General features: G+C 34.9%; 1 protein-coding gene across 3 annotated transcripts in view; it reads left to right on the top strand.

Moving 5' to 3' along the window:
* Window positions 1–17,437, top strand: part of LOC145689780 (GTP-binding protein 2) — a 111,980-nt gene that overhangs the window by 15,376 nt on the left and 79,167 nt on the right. Inside the window, exon 2 of one of the 3 annotated variants that reach the window (XM_081763985.1) lies at window positions 5,193–5,268. The exons of the other annotated variants lie outside the window; for them this stretch is intronic. Within the exon in view, the coding sequence (XP_081620111.1) occupies window positions 5,193–5,268 (76 nt within the window). The remainder of the gene's footprint in view (window positions 1–5,192; window positions 5,269–17,437) is intronic. 3 annotated transcript variants of the gene reach the window in all.

Genomic DNA, 17,437 nt, shown 5'->3' with positions numbered 1-17,437 from the left:
GTGGGTTTTAAAGTGGATTTTTTCAGGTGGGTCCAACCCGAAAAAAAACACCGGGTTTTTTCGGGCTGGGCCCACTTGGGCAAATCCTGGAATATCGACAACCCAATAGAATTTTTACATTACTTAGAGCAAAATTTGAAACGTTGCTTATACTTGCCCCCCTCCGTTGGAAACCATAGCATGGGCGCCCTTGCACATAGGTAAAAATTTAAATACTGACCCTCCAAGTTAAAGAAAGCTTACCTAATGTACACTCATGTCCAAAATTATTGTCTCATGTCTATAGGGCCGTTCCATCTCAATTCAGGCAGGTATATGCAAAATTGACTAGGTGACTATCTCTGATTTTTTTTTGGAAAAACATATATTTGGTAACCCTGTTGGAGATATGAAACCTGCAAAGAAGTTTTTCCCAGAAAAAAATTTTGTCTTCGAGTTATGGGCTAATGAAATTCGGACGAAAATCACTATTTTTAATAAGAAAGTGGATGAGCAGAATCTTGAAAGACACGTAATTCAGTAACTACTTGTGATAATTGGATGATTCTTTTTTTATTTAGAAGTGCTCAGATTACATTTGTCGTTCTGATATAAAAAACTCGAATTACTGTCCAACAAGAGTATTTTGTAAACACCGGAAAACTTAGTAAAAAAGTAAAATGCAAGAATTTTGACATTTATTTTCCGTATGAAAGAATGAGAGAATAACCGTATTATTGTGACACAATATAGTATTCCTTCTGGGATCCCTATAGATACTTTTGTTTCCCATCTACGATGGCACATTGGTGAGAAAACGTGAGTGAAAGCATGATAAAACATCATTTTCGCCTGAAATTAGGACGGATTTTCTCCAAAAGGCCATTCTTAAAAAATCTGAAAATCTGCCCGAACGATCTTTCATTGTTCACTATGTGAATCATGCAAACAGAAATTGAGATGTTTGTGTATTAAATTTTTCGTAAATTTTTAAAAATATTGTGTGGCACAGGGGCCGGCTATGCAACCACACATAACATTGGCGCCTGTAATGTATGCAACCATTATACTGGATTAGTTGCATAGTATTGCAAATGGGAGCTATTCCAGAGCGTTTGAGTACTGCAAAACACTTGCATCATACCTAGGTACATGTTGCGCAATACTATGCAACTACTCCAGTATCATGGTTGCATACATTACAGGCGCCATTGCTATGCGTGGTTGCATAGCCGGCCCCTGTGCCACACAATATTTTAAAAATTTACGAAAAATTTAATACACAAATATCTCCATTTCTGTTTGCATGATTCACATAGGGAACAATGAAAGATCGTTCGGGCAGATTTTCAGATTTTTAAAGAATGGCCTTTTGGAGAAAATCCGTCCTAATTTCAGGCGAAAATGACGTTTTATCATACTTTCACTCACGTTTTCTCTCTCATGTGCCATCGTAGATGGGAAACAAAAGTATCTATAGGGATCCCAGAAGGAGTATTGTATTGTGTCACAATAATACGGTTATTCTCTCATTCTTTCATACGGAAAATAAATGTCAAAATTCTTGCATTTTACTTTTTTACTAAGTTTTCCGGTGTTTACAAAATACTCTTGGTGGACTGTAATTCGTGCTTTGTATATCAGAACCTCAAATGTAATCTGAGCACTTTTAAATAAAAAAAGAATCATCCAATTATCACAAGTAGTTACTGAACTACGTGTCTTTCAAGATTATGCTCATTCACTTTTGTATTACAAATAGTGGTTTTCGTCCGAATTTCGTTAGCCCATAACTCGAAGACAAAATTTTTTCTGGGAAAATCCTCTTTGCAGGTTTCATATCTCTAACAGGACTACCAAATATATTTTTTTAAAAAAAATCGGAGATGGTCACCTGTCTCCCCCCCCTGCCTGAATGGAGATGAAATGAGCCTATCAATATGTTGTAGGAATATAATTTGATAACGAATTCGCCCGGTATTTCTTATAATGTTAGTATGTGCATAAACGGCAGACATGTATGTGGCAAGTTTCATGTCAAAAGAGGAGTATATAAGAACAATAAAACGAACATAAAACTTTATTGTCCATTTAGCAACATTTTATTTTACTCATTATAATTTTTGTATTTATAATTCTTTCCCTATGAAATTTACCACAAATATACATTTCCCGATTATACACATGGTATCAGTATTAAAAATACCCAAGACAGTTATAGATATGCGACAATAATTTTGGACATGAGTGTACAGGGTGGTCCGGAAGTGGACGTAGCCCCCCTTTAGTTTCAACAGTATAGTGTTAGTTATGGCAGAATGTCTGTACATAGTTACCTTGAAGTCTTAAGAGTCATAAACATTGGTATGATTACCATCCATGTAACACAGCTGAATTCTGCGCCAAGTTCTCGCAGATGTTTTGCGGAGATACTCCGGAGTCACTACGGTGGCTCAGTGGTAGAGCGTTCACCTCTGGTGTATGGGGTCCTTGGTTCGATCCCAGTTCGCACCAAGTGAGTCTTGTGGTGGACAAACACCGTGTGCCTGGGTTTTCTCAGGGTTCTCCCGTTTCCTCCCACTTTCTTCATTCCACGATTTCATTCATTTCTCTAGCCGGCATGAGCATTGGACGTAAAACTTAAAGATTTCATTTTTTTGCATCAATTTTTCAGATAGGGGTTTCCTTATAAAATCTGTACATGTCAAAAACATAAAATATTTTGAAGATAGAGCAATTTATTTTTTCGTATATTATATATTTACTAGTTTTTCAATTAATTTAAATATTTTAGCTGTTACATTTCAATAACTGAATTACCTAATTTGACAAATAACAGTTAATACAGTGCTATAAAGTATACTGAACATAATAAAAGAATCATGGCGCTGGCGCTAATTACTTTCATCCATTTCCTATAGACTATTTATTTTTGTTTCACTGTGTACTTAGCTGTACTCACAGCTGTTACAGATAGCTAACAAACTTTAACGGGCTGTATCTTCGAAACATTGCAAACAAATAATCTAAAATTTTGTCATATTTCTTTACGAGTAAACTAAAAACTCCTATCAAAATATCATGAAGATGGCTGTCGGTGAGTGTAATTAAGCGTTTGAATTAGCATGGATCCTAAATCGAGGTGCCAAATGAAGCCCATTTTTCGATAGCTCTTTTCATTCTCCAGAGATGGATAGGATTCTACAACATTACAAGAATAGTTTTTGGTAGTTGTAATTACAAGTTCTTTCAATTACGTAATTTTAAGTAGTGTTGCAAACTTTAACAAACTTAGTCATATCTCCTGAACGGTCTGAGGTACTAAGTTGCTGTAAACAACATTATGATCCTTACTCCATTGTAAATCATCAAGAGGATTGGTTGTGATGCTTATCTAAGCACTTTTCGATGTAAATCCTTTGACAAAAGCAAGTCAGATTTTCAGTCCTTTATATTTTCCTCCCTATTTATTCAAAATACTTCATATTATGATCATAGAATTCAACATTGTGGTACTTTTTATGTGCATTGCTTCGTCCGTTTCACTTACAATATTACTGCAGTAGAAGGCTTCGAAATTTTGATGTATGTGATACTTAGTGTCCTTAGTTTGTAACTCTGAATGATATCTAAAATTTACAATTTTGACATACTCCCTTCTAGTAAACAGAAAACTCTGCCAGAATATCATGAAGATCGCTGTCAGTATGTGTTATTAAGCGGTTGAAGTGACATGGAATAATCCTAATCGAGGTACCAAACGTGAAGTCCGTTTTTCGATACCTCTTTTCATTCTCCAAAGATAAGTAGGGATGTATAGGCTTCTATAACATTACAAGAATTTTTTGGTAGTTGCAATTACAAGTTCTGAATAAATGTGGCATGTAAGTTTTCGTTTAACATGTATACCTAAAGTAAGTAACAACTTCACGTAGTCATTTGAACGAATATAATTTTATGTTCGGTTGGCAACACTTAATCCGGTGATATTGTAGAGTATGTCAGCGATTACTTCCAGTCCTGTCAATTTTTCCATCGTTCAAAATTTAAGTGTTTTTGTTGTTGTTGTTGTTGTTGTTGGGGGATCTATTGGTTTTTAAAGCTACAAGGGCATTTCAGCATAAATAGTCCCTGTATATTAGGTGGAGAAGGACCATTATCTTCTCCGGATACAGATACGTGCCATTGCGAGTCCCTAATTTAATTTTGTGTCCTTATTCGGACCTGATTTCTTCCCAGGCCCTAATACCGTGTAGAAAAATATTAACGTTTTGACACCAGGGCAGCAAAGGCATTCTCCGCTATAAAGCTCTTTATATAGTATCAGTATTTGTATTATACTACATTGTAGCATTGCTTTTTCCATTTTATTCCTTGTGTTATACCATGACTAACACATTGGACACTTCAAATAGTTTTGAAATTTATTAACGTATACTGTATGAAGTTCTCATTTATCGCATTCCTTTTTATTGTATGTTTATAAAACTAGTATTCTCAAACGTAAGAAAACAAAGTCGTAGTGGAAAATGTAAGAATAAATTAACAGCGTTACAGTACCACATAATTTTACGTTTTCTTTTGTAGCCACGAAGATCATTAAATGAAAACAATCTGCTATTCAATTAGAAGAAAAATGGTATCGACACAATCTTATTATTGTTTGTAGTTGTGTATAGTACAGAAACACATTGAAAATATTTATCGTTTGTGTTCAGTGTTTTCTTTCCTTATATATCGACTTCCTTGCAAACTGAACGTCCACTCACTCTTCTTAACATTTTACCACTAAGTGAATTGAAATTATTAATATTCAGCAAGAACCGGTATGTATTATTATTATTATTATTATTATTATTATTATTATTATTATTTGTAACAAAGAGATATTTAATTTATCGTAAAGATAAATCAATTTTGCGTTAGCGTGATTCCTAGTATTATTATATGCTGTAAGTCGTATGAAATAAAAGAGAACTGAATACTGAATACTCACACCTCTTTAAAATTCCTTCCTTTATTCTTGATGTGCTGTTGGAGACACTAATGTATATTCTGTGTTTTTAAAGATTTGAACCTTTTCTCTCACAAGTCTGTGTAGCAAAATATAATTTATATGAGCGGAGGACTTTCAAAACAAAGTTTGTAATGTTTAAATCCGTTCTCTGCACGATTTGACTTTTGTTTTTATCTTTTTTCTTTCTTTCCTTCAGTAGGTTGATTATCTCAGCCGAGTTTGTTCATGGAGTCAATCCATTAACATCTTCACGGGAAACGGTGTCTTTAAGGGTGGCTCTTCATATTCCATTTTCTGTTATTGAAATAAAGGTTGGAGTGAAGTTACTGTCCCTTTTAGCACCGAGGCTATATGAGACATGGATCTACAGCGTAACGTAGGATCTGAACATGAGCTCCCGCTGTTAATCGAACCCGGCTCCCCTGCGCCTAAGGGACGCACGCTGACTATTTAGTCATATAGGGAGCATTTGAAACAAAAGTGTGTAATTGTAGAATACTAGAAGTTACACATTGCTCCTTTAGATGGCAGCAAATATCCTTCAGTGGTTGACATCTGCCGGATGAAATTAAAGCTTCTAGCCGTGATTCTTCTTACTGTCTTTAGCAAAGTTTACTACTATTATTATTAATAATAATATTTTATATTATTATAATATGACTGTGTAGAGTCCGCCAAGCTGAGAAGGACATTGTGCGGAAACTGGCGGATTATAAATTTCGATCTTGTTTTCTTCAATATCGTATTACAACCAGTATTGCGACGCCTTTAGAGGTGTATGTGTCACCGTGAGGAAAATCTACTAGCCCTTTGGGGATCCTATGGTACAATTTGTACCATACGCGTTTTTCATGATACATTGCGTTATAACTCTCCTATTTGAGCTTTTTCGTCTTTTTTTTTTTTGTTTGTTTTGTTTTTCAAGTCCAGAGGCATTGTAGAAGACATTACGTATGGTTTCACACCTTCCTGCGTCCAGACATAGGAGGTGATGACGTCATAGGTCTAAAATTTATTTTTTCATTTATTAAGCCTATGTTCAATATTTTTGGCGGGCTTATTTTTGCACGTAGAAGATTGAAATTTTGCACAAACATTCAGTCCACCAAGTAGTATTTACCAGATTTTTTTTCAGATTTGTGAGTTAAAACAGGGGAGGGGGGACCAGAGGGGCAAAGGGTTGAAAAAAGGGATATTTTTACCCAAAAATCCCGTTTTTCAGGATTTTCCCGCCTCACATACATGATGGGGAAACGTGAGTCATATCGTCTGAAAGGCAGTTCCATTCTGAAGAGAATGACGGTCGAATCATTATCCAAGGGTAATTAGGGATATCACAGGGAATTTTTAAAAAATATACTTCTATATAGGGAAAAATATGGGACATGGTGGGTATATATATATATATATATATATATATATATATATATATATATATATATATATATATATATATATATATTGGGGCGGGCTTATTTTTGCACCTAGAAGATTGAAATTGTGCATAAACATTCAGCTCACTTAGTAGTATTTATCAGATTTTTTTCAGATCTCTGCATTAAAACAGGGGGGTCCAGAGGGAAAAAAATTGGAAAAAGGGATTTTTAGACCAAAAAATCCCATTTTCAGGATTTTCCCGCCTCACATACATGATGGAGACACGTGAGTCATACCGTCTGAAAGGCAGTTCCATTCTGAAGAGAATGACGGTCGAATTATTCTAGGGTAATTAGGGACGTCTCAGTCAATTTTTATCAAAATATACTTCTGTATAGGGTAATATGGGGCATTGTCGGTATATGTATTTTATGGCGGGCTTATTTTTGCACCTAGAAGATTGAAATTGTGCACAAACATTCAGTCCACCGAGTAGTATTTAACAGATTTTTTTTCAGATTTCTGCGTTAAAACAGGAGGGTCCAGAGGGGCTAAAAGTTTAAAAAAGGGAAATTTAGACCAAAAAATCCCTTTTCGGGAATTTCCCGCCTTAGATACATGATCGAGACATGTGAATGGTACCGCCTAAAAGGCAGTTCTATTCTGAAGAGAATGATGGGCGAAACATGACCCTAGGGTAATTAGGGATGTCTCAGGAATTTTTTTCACTGAGATCATAGTGTTTTGTGGTTATTTGGAGCATTGTGGGAATTCTTGATAAAATTTCTCCCGCCCTTAGTATTCAAGATAGAAACTTGAAATTTGGTACACATATTCAGTATACTAAGTACTATTTATCAGATTTTTTTAGATGGCTACGTTCACACATGGCCGTTCCAGGGGGGGGCAAAGTTCAAGAAAAAATTTTCCCTTTGACATCATTTTTCCCGCTTCTGGTATATGGTATGAGCATGCAAGTGGTACCATTTGAAAGCCAGCTCTGTTCTGAAGAGAATGAGGTATGAACCATCATCCTAGGATAAATAGTGACGATGCAGTAGCTGCTTGATTGAAAGTCTAAAAAATAGCCCAAAATGCCGGGATCCGGAAAGGGCTAGTTAACGGTGATTTTTAAAACATTTACTACATAAGTAAATGCACAATATGTTCAGCATAATTGAGAAGAACTGCGATTTATTATTGGCAACAAACGACACACTTTTTTAAAGCGAAAGTCATTATAGGGTTTCATATAATTGGGGGAAAACAGAAGGAAAATAAGATTGAACTCAGAAACTGTTATGGAGTAGTATTGTAATAAATTCTCAGCTGTGTACATCCAATTAGGCAAATGACGGTATGACTAGTGTCATTTGTTTTAATTATTTTAACGTTTTGAAATGGTTTAGATTCTTTAGAATTTCTTGGTTTCATTTCCTATTATACACTTCGTCTATTTGCTGTAAGCATTAAGCAAGTTTAATAAGGACATAACTTAATTTGCCCTTTTCTCCCCAATCCGTGGTTACACTTCTAGATGAGTCATAATTTTGGGGTATATTTTCTTATTGTGTAGTATCATCCTGTGAATGTCATAATGAAAAGCTTCGTAAGAGTATTCTTCAGTGCCGTAGTTAACGTACAGCATCAATTTTTAGATTTACAGGGAAAAAAAAAAGAAAGAAAAAAAAACTGGAAAACTATGCATGAAGGTAGTCCTTCGTTCACCCGTATCATTTTATACATCTCAGTGATTTCTATAGCTTGGCATATGTCTCCTTTGAATATTAATTCCCCACTACGCTAATGGTATTCTAGAATTATAATTCTGAATTCTAGTTCGTAATAACCACAATGAGGAAAAAATCTAGGCAACACTTGTAGCTAACGGTATACTTTTAGTTTTTCATGTTTTTATTTGTACACAAGAAAATATTTATCGGACGTTCGTTTCGTAAGAACGTGCTTGAGTACAAGCTATTTATTTAACAAATCATCAGAGACAACCTGCAAGGTCAATTTACACTAAAATCATAACAATTAATGACAATGAGAAAAAAGTGTGCGAAAGTCGGTTGGGGCATTTATTTAAAAGGATCATTCCGGTGTTCACCAGGTAGAATAAGGAAAACCCTGAAAGAACATCAGTCTGGTTGCCCGGCCACTGAGTTCGAACCAAAGACTTCCTGGTTGCAAAACAGGAGCGTTAATTAGTAGCGTAAATTGGTTGTTGTTCTACGTACATTAGAATAGTATATGTTGTAATTATAAATTATAGGACTAAATTATATCGAGACCATAGACACACTATCGTCTTATTAAATACTAAAATTTATAAATTGTAGGTATGTCACATGGAATGTGTTTAAATAAATAAAACTTGGCAGGAAATTTAGTTCTACTGTTAATTTTCGCATTATTTTTATTGTCCAATATGTCTGGTTATGACTTGTTTAGTGACATATGTACTGATTATGGTGAAATTATGTTAGAAAATATGATTTCACTACATTTTAGAGATACGCACTTCACTGTATCAAAGAGACAAGCTCACAAAACAACAGCGATTTTAAAGTATCAAGTGAAGTTTTGTCAATTTTATTCTATGAATTAAACAGAGGGCATTTGCTACACGTGAAATTTTGCATTTTTTGTTGTATTTGAACTAGCAAACGGCAATACAATTACAGTATAGAATATTTGAGTACTTAATGATATAAATTTATCATCTTTTTTGCCACCTACGAACCCAGAAAATAAGATGAAAACGGGATATTATTTTTGTAAAGATCTACGTCAGCTGTTCGTGCATGTTCTTCCGCTCTTTTTTGCCTTTCTCTTGACTTTGGCTGAAGGTCGATGAGAGAAAATAGCAAGTGAGCATTTCTTTGCCTTTATCTGGGGAAGTTTTCTATAAACAGCTGTGCTCGTGTGATACAGTGCATATGGTAATTGGACTTTTGTTGTATCAATTTATACATTATGAAGACTGTAGATCTTGTTGTTATTTACGTGACATACTTGGCTGTGACGTGCGCATGCGTTCCTTCGTCTAAAGAGTGTATGTACGCTTTTAATTTCACGGCTGATCGTCAGCTGACTGCTTTTGTTATGTTTCAGTGACTCTATTTGCAATAAAGACCGTATCAACAAAGAATTAATGATAGTAGCTATAGTATTGTCTCTATAATTCCAATGATAAAGGGCTTTGTACGACCTTGAAGTTTAATGTGTGATTACTCAAGAATACTGATAGGCAATGTTTAAAATCTATGAACACTTAAATGTTTCTGTTTACTTTCAACGGAAAGTAAGTTTAACAGAAAAAAAAGTACTATTTACGCGTGAAACGTCATGTACAGGGTGTTTACGAATGTTGAGGACAAGTTTCGGGAGGAGATAACTATAAGAGTTATTATTATTATTATTATTATTATTATTATTATTATTTACAAAAGAACTTCGCAATTGTAAGCGTTACTTATTATTGTTATAATGCTTTCATTATTTTACTTTTCTGTTGGTTAGAGTCAACTTAACTAGTACAGATACGTCAACCTGATGGTAGAACAATGCTGTCACAGAATTTTCGCTGTAGCTTATCGTTTTACTGTAAAATAAATTATTTAGAAATAATTATGGAGTGCCCGATGCGTGTATAACTCGAACATAAACAGAAGTTTGATCAGTTGCAAACACGTAGTCGTTCAGTTTTTACGTCACATAACATATGAACATAAAATATGCAAACTCACACATTGAAATAATATAGTATTTTCAAGTAAAGTAAGTTGATTTGAAAGATATTGAATAGAGACTTAATAGAATAATAACCGTAATAAAATAAAGCAGTGCTTTTATAAAATACACTAGAAACTAGCATATATATTCAATGTTATATTCAAGGTAATTCGGTGTTATTGCGTTTTGTTTGTTTGTTTGCTTAGCCGGAGTAAAATGAAGAAAGGGATCTGAGAATTATTGGGCACTCTTCCTAACTTGACGGCTTTCTTTTTTTTTTCTTAAAGGAAAGGAACGTTAAATTCATTTAGATTTACTTTCATTTCTCTATTTTATCGTACCAACAAATAATCTTATTGTGTAATGCATTTTCCAGTAGGTTCACGTCTCATATAGCCTCGCTGCTGAACGGGGCGTTAAACTCAAAATCAACTCAACCCTTTGTAAACATTTCCTAATAGGAGAATAATACTTCCAGTAATTACTTCACCTCTCCCCTAAAGAAAAAATCGTCGGTTGTGCATTTTATAAAATGCATCGTTTTAAAAAAATGTGAACTGCGGAGAAACAGGACAAGATTTCCTTAAACAAAGAAAGAAAGGGGAAAAAAGAAAAGCGAAGTTCCAGGAATTGGTATTGGTGATTGAGAGCTAAGTTAATTATTGATATTTTCTGTTTCTCAAGTTGATCGGTTATGAGTAAACAAGCATCATGGTAATCTTTTAACAAAGAAACAGAAAAATTTCGTAAGCTTAGAATACTTAAGGCAAATACCACAGAAAACTTCGGTGTTTTTCTCCTCCATCAATTTAGAACGATTTATATATACAGTTAGTCACAATTTTGTTCGTACGGATGACATTTTTGTGTTTAGAACATTAAACTGTCTATCTATTTTTGTAAAATGATTAAAATATTATGCTGTTCGTAAAATATATATAAAAGCAAGCTAGTGGCAGAATTGCAAAGCTTTTATGTGTGTAAGAAAGAAATAAAATAATTATTCTTCCAGAACCTCCCATTATTTACGCCACTTTTTTGTTCGTACACTACCCCTCCACCCCAACAATGATTATACAAATCGCGTCGATGCGAAGAAGAAGGCAGTAGATAGGGATGTTAGCAGCTCACTTGTGCTGTGATAGTGTGATCAAGGTCGTATTCCCACCCATATCGTCTATCTATTGTGATCATAATGGGTAAGAGAAGAGAGGTTAGTTGTGAGTTGAAGGACTAATCATAAATTTGGCATTAAATTGGCATTCGATGAGAAAGATTGGTACGTTGGTAAAGAAATCACATTCCACAGTTCAGTACATAATTAATAAGTTTAAACATAATGGGTCTACAAAGAATGTGCCGAGAAGGAAGAAAGAAAGGAAACTAAGTGAACGCGAGGAAGGCTTTGTGGTGAATAAGATTAGAGGTAATCCCAAATTAAGTGTCCCAAAGCTCCGCCCAATGGTTGAAAGTGTGTGTAACAAACGTATGTGTAATGAAACTGTACGGAGAGTATTGCACAAGTATGGATTTCATGGTAGAATGTGTCGTAAGAAACCGTTCGTTAGCAGAAAGAACCGTACTGCGAGAAGGAAGTTGCTAAAGAGCACCTTGACAAGGACCAAGAGTTCTGGGACAGCGTGATTTGGTCCGATGAAACAAAAGTGAACGTATGTGGGTCAGATGGGGCAAGCAGGGTGTGGAGAAAAGTGAACACAGCTGATAGGGTTGAGAATACAACACCCACAGTAAAATATGGAGGTGGTTCTGTCATGATATGGGGGTGCATGTCATTCAAGGGAGTAGGGACATCAGAGTTCATAGATGGTATAATGGACAAGCACGTGTACCTTAATGTTTTGAAGCGAAATGTAAAGCAAAGTGCACAAAAATGCAACTATATATTTCAGCAAGATAATGACAGCAAACATACGACTGAAATTAATAGAATGTGGTTAGTATGGAATGTACCAAAGTTGCTGAAAACACCTCCTCAGTCCCCCGACTTAAACCCCATCGAACACTTATGGGCTACTTTAAAGCATAATGTGGGTAAACACGGGGTTTCTTCGAAAGACGAGCTTAAGAGGGTAGTGATGCAAGAATGGGAGTCAATCAGTGCTCAAACATGTAAAGACCTTGTTAACTCTATGCGTGTAAGATGTCAAATGGTCATCAAAGCAAGAGGATATACCACAAAATATTAAATTTTCAGTTGTTGGGGTTTAGTTTTATACCTTTTGATACTATATTCTCAAGTGTACGAACAAAAATGTGACATAAAATGGACGAAGTATTTGTTTAGTGAACAATATTAACACGAAGGAAAACATATTTTGTTTTTTGTTTACTATTAGTTAATATCGATATGTGCTTTTTTTCAAAATACAGGTCGTTTTGAACAAATAATTAAATTTAACGTCAAATTTCTTGCTGACATTTGAAAATTTTCGCCTGTACGAACAAAAATGTGACACACTGTATATACTTAATTTTGCATTTTGTTTCATTAGGTGTTGCATCAAATGGAGAGATCTTTGTGCCTTAGTTAACTTTCGAGAAACTGTCGCATGTAAGTGAAGACTTACCTAATCGAATCTGTTGTATAACGAAGTGACGTTAATTAGTAAAAGAATATTCTAATTTAAAAGTAAAATGCCTCATTTGAATAGAAACAAAATATTTGTTAATTCTTCAGCAGGATTTAAATCATTATTGTTGCTTTACCTGGCAAGAAAAAGCACCGCGTCCTAGTTTGTTTTTCTTAAGGATGTTCAGTTCCTGCGCCATCTTAGTTTTTAGCCCATTGATTTGTAGAGAGAAGTATTCTCCTCTTTGTTTTTTAAATGAACTGAAATTTTAATTCTTTGGTTTAACATTTACTTTTCCTTAGATCTATGTAAATGTCTCGTATTTAATGGACATTTAAATTGTTTTCCTGTCTGACGAGTCACTGTGTTGTTATTGGTGGAAAGAGTTGTCGGGAGGGAAAGTATGAATTGTTTTCTGTATTACTTTGTAGTGTGGCCAGAGCGTAAGAGCACTAAAAGTCAACACCCAGAGTCCATTTCTTGGTTTGTTGTGTTGTATTATTATTTAGATTATTGTCGTAATTTGAAGTGGAAAATGGAAACGAAAAAAAAAAAAAAAAAAAACACACACACACAAAGTAATCCAGTCTGATATTAAAATTACAAAGTGTTAAAACATTTGAGGGAAAAGTGTACTCATATTGCATTTAATAACATAATAGAAAGAGCTGCATAATAAAATAACAGTAGACAAGTGTGTGATCTGTTATTAAAATTGATATATTTTATTTAACCTGCTATTCACAGTATATGCATAAACCCACATTGTAGATCAGTGGCGTAGGCAAGGGTCTGACGTGCTCAAGCCTACCCATTTTAGTATATCAAAAATTGATTCAGCTAATATGCAGTATATTCCATTTGTTATCACCATTAATACACCTTTTCTTATAATTTATCAAATTATTGTACGATCATGTTAATACCGAGAAGCTTCCTTTAACCTTACATAAGATTACAATAAATTGTTATGCACTGTATTCTTATTCTTTGAGGGAGGGACCCTTCTCGTCATCTATTAAACATCTAAATGTATCTTCTGTGGGTGCGCGTAAGAGCATTAAAAATGAAAAGGTTTCTTTCTTTCTTTTTTTTTTTTTAATATATGTTAACGTGCTTAGTCAATTGCTACCACACGCGACTTCATTGTGGGGGGGCCCTGATTCTATACTCCCAATTGAATCACTGAACATTTTCCGGTGTTTACCCATCATCATGAAAGGCCACGGTGGCTCAATGCTAGAGCTTTCACCTCTGGTGCGTGGAGTCCTTGATTCGGTCCTAGCTCGCGCCAAATGGGCCTTGTGGTAGACAACTACCATTGCATCGATTTTCTTAGATTCTCCCATTTCCTCCCACTTAATTTATTCTACAGTTTCGTTCATTAACAGCATCGTTTCCCTTAATCTCTAAGGCATAATCTGGGACGTAAAACTGAAGGGTTTTATTGCATTTTTCATCATAAGGCAATTGCAGAACAACGTGAAGTAAAAAGTAGGGAACTCAAGTCTAGAAAGAAATAGACACCCGAGAGCTGATACGCTGACCATGCATCACTTACTTGAACGTGCTACGTCTGGCTAGCCATAGACCTTCATGGATTGTTGTGCAGCGTAGTAGGTCTTGTAGGAAATTCCTTAATATCATAATAAGACTAAATCTTTGTATTTTGCTGAAAAATGCTTAGGAGGTCCAGCTATGGAAAGTTTGAGTTCACATTTTGCGTGAATAATTTATATGTATATTTCAGTAATCAATGGATGTAGGTATATCAAGGAAATATATAATTAGATGTATCAATTTAATTTATTTAAAACAAATACGTATAAATCTTCAGTAATATAAATATTTTTTTCTTAAAATACTGCGATCTTCTGAAATTAAAGTGTCAAACACCCAGAACTGAAAACGGAAATGTTTAAATTGGTTCATCTGAGATCAGTAAGTGGCTTTCGTTTTCCAATAAAGTAGACGTGAGTTGAATGAGTAAATGCGTTACATCAGCAGAAATACCATTTTTTGATGAAAGTGTAATATCAAATATGATTTCTCTTTCATTTAGAGATAGGATAAACAGAAAGTACAAAAAACTTAAAACCACGTGAGTAAAAGTATATGAGTGATTCTCGTAGATAACGATATTACAGGAAGTTCCAAAGTATAAAATAATAATAGCACAATTTGATTGTAGTATAAGTGTGTATCCGCTTGTGTCTGTACTTAAATGTTTTTGTGATGCCACAATGAACACCTTCGTAGGTAAAGAAACTTTCCTTCTACTTCGTTCGTGACCATCTCTGTTCAGTAAACACAATATATTTATTTTGTTTACACTTAGACACTGTTTCTTTTAAAGTGCTAGTTCCGCGCTATTACTAGCGCGTTGGCGATTAACCAAAGAATGAACGTTCCGCTCTTTGTATATGTGCGTAAATTGGTATTCGCGTAGGTTGTCTCAAGCTTTAAAATCCTTGTTATTATATATATATATATATATATATATATATATATATATATATATATATATATATATATATATATATATATATATTTGGTCTAGGAATTAATTCGTGCGGTTTTACAAAAGATGGCGTAACTAGCTTATTGTCCCATAGTTTCGTTGATCCAAACATGCGTTGAAAACTACTGTCATTGAGCATCTTGTTTAGTATATGTCAGTTGCTTGAAGCGGAAACAATAACATTTTCTCTTCAACTGAAAATGGCGCATTTTGTGCCTGATAAAGTGTTCTTGCGGGGAGTTATTCTTCATTGCTTTAACATGAAGAAAAGTGCTACCGCAAGTCATCATATTTTAGTGGAAGTGTTTGGTGACCATGCTCTAGCTGAGCGAACGTGTCAGAAGTGGTTTGCACGGTTTAAAGGTGGTGATTTCAGCTTGGAAGACCGAAAGCAATTTGGACAGCCAAAAGAATTTGAAGATGAAGAATTGGGAGCATTGCTTGATCAGGATTCGTGTCAGACGCAGGACGAACTTGCAGAAGCATTTGGAGTTGAGCAAACAACGGTTTCCAAACGTCTCAAAGCCATAGGAATGATTCAAAAGATGTCTTATTGGGTTTCACATGAATTGAAAAGAAAGACGTTGAAAGAAGAAAAACCGTTTGCGAATTGCTGCTTCAAAGACAGAAAAGGAAGGGATTTTTGCATCGAATTGTAGCTGGTGATGAGAAGTGGATTCATTACGAGAATCCTAAACGAAAAAAGGCCTGGGTGAAGCAAGGTGAACCAGGTCCTTCACAACCGAAACGAGATATTCATTGTGCAAAGGTTATGCTGTATATATGGTGGGATTTGAAACGTGTGGTGTACTATGAACTTCTGAAACTTGGTGAAACTATTAATGGACACCGCTATCGACAACAATTAATGCGTTTGAAGCAAGCTCTGGCCTGAAAACGACCAGAATGGAATAACAGGCATAATAAACTTATTTATCAAGATGATAACGCTCGACCACATGTCGCAAAACCGGTCAAAACCTATTTGGAAAATATCGGATGGAAAGTGTTACTCCACCCGCGATATTCACCAGACACTGCTCCGTCTGACTACTACTTGATCGATTGCATGAATAACGATTTGATTGGACAGCGGTTCACTTCTTCAGAAAATATCGAAAAATGGATCTTTGATTAGATTGCGTCAAAAGATGAGGAATTCTTTCGACACGGAATCCGTAAATTGCCTGAAAGATGGGAGAAAGTAGTGGCTAGCGATGGACAATATTTTTGTTAACGTATTCATTTACTTTGTTTTTGAAATAAAGCTTCAATTTTTATTAAAAACCGCACGAATTAATTCCTAGACCAATATATATATATATATATATATATATATATATATATATATATATATATATATATATATATATATATATATATATATATAGATAGATAGATAGATAGATAGATAGATAGATAGATAGATAGATAGATAGATAGAAAGAAAAATACTAAGAAATCTCGTTTTTACAGTCATTCATTCATACTTGGGATTGGCTACAGTTAGACTGGATTACCTAGATTATTTTTATAAACACTTCTCTGTTCACAAAAGAATAAATGAATGAAATGAAATCTGAGTTTTACGTCCCACGTTTATGCCGGTTAGGCTAAAAGAGACGGTGATTATGAGAAATGAATGAGATGGTGGAATGAAGAAAGTGGGAGGAAACGGGAGAACCCCGAGAAAACCCACGAGCACGGTGTTTGTCCACCACAAAGTCCACACGGCGCGAGCTGGGATCGAACCAGGGACCCCAAGCACCGGAGGTGAACGCTCTACCACTGAGCCACCGCGCCCTTCTGTTCACAAAAGAAGTTCGAACATGAATCTAAACGTGCACTATTTGAGGGGCAAGTCCATTTTACCTCACAATATACAGTACGTGTATATATTGAAGTGATCAATGCTAGAAGTTTTGGTAGGTATACGTCCCATTACATCCCTCTCTCTCTCTCTCTCTCTCTCTCTCTCTTTCTATATATATCTATCATGGAGTTAAGGCATCATTATATATATATGATATTGCTTTGTGCAATTGAATTTTTTATGGCACAGAAAGTGATGCCTTAACTCCATGATTAGTCGTTACAAGTATTAATCTGTTGTGACCACCTTTAAGATTTGTCTACATACCTGTAGGACCATAAGAATAAGATAATGTATTAGATTATTTAGTATGAGTGTATATCTTCGCTGTAACTTTT

The sequence above is a fragment of the Thermobia domestica genome, chromosome 1, assembly GCF_964235325.1.
Source record: "Thermobia domestica chromosome 1, izTheDome1.hap1.1, whole genome shotgun sequence".
In the NCBI taxonomy this organism is placed as follows: domain Eukaryota; kingdom Metazoa; phylum Arthropoda; class Insecta; order Zygentoma; family Lepismatidae; genus Thermobia; species Thermobia domestica.
The sequence above is the reverse complement of the archived record's forward strand: the minus strand, read 5'-3'. Positions and strand labels throughout refer to the sequence as shown.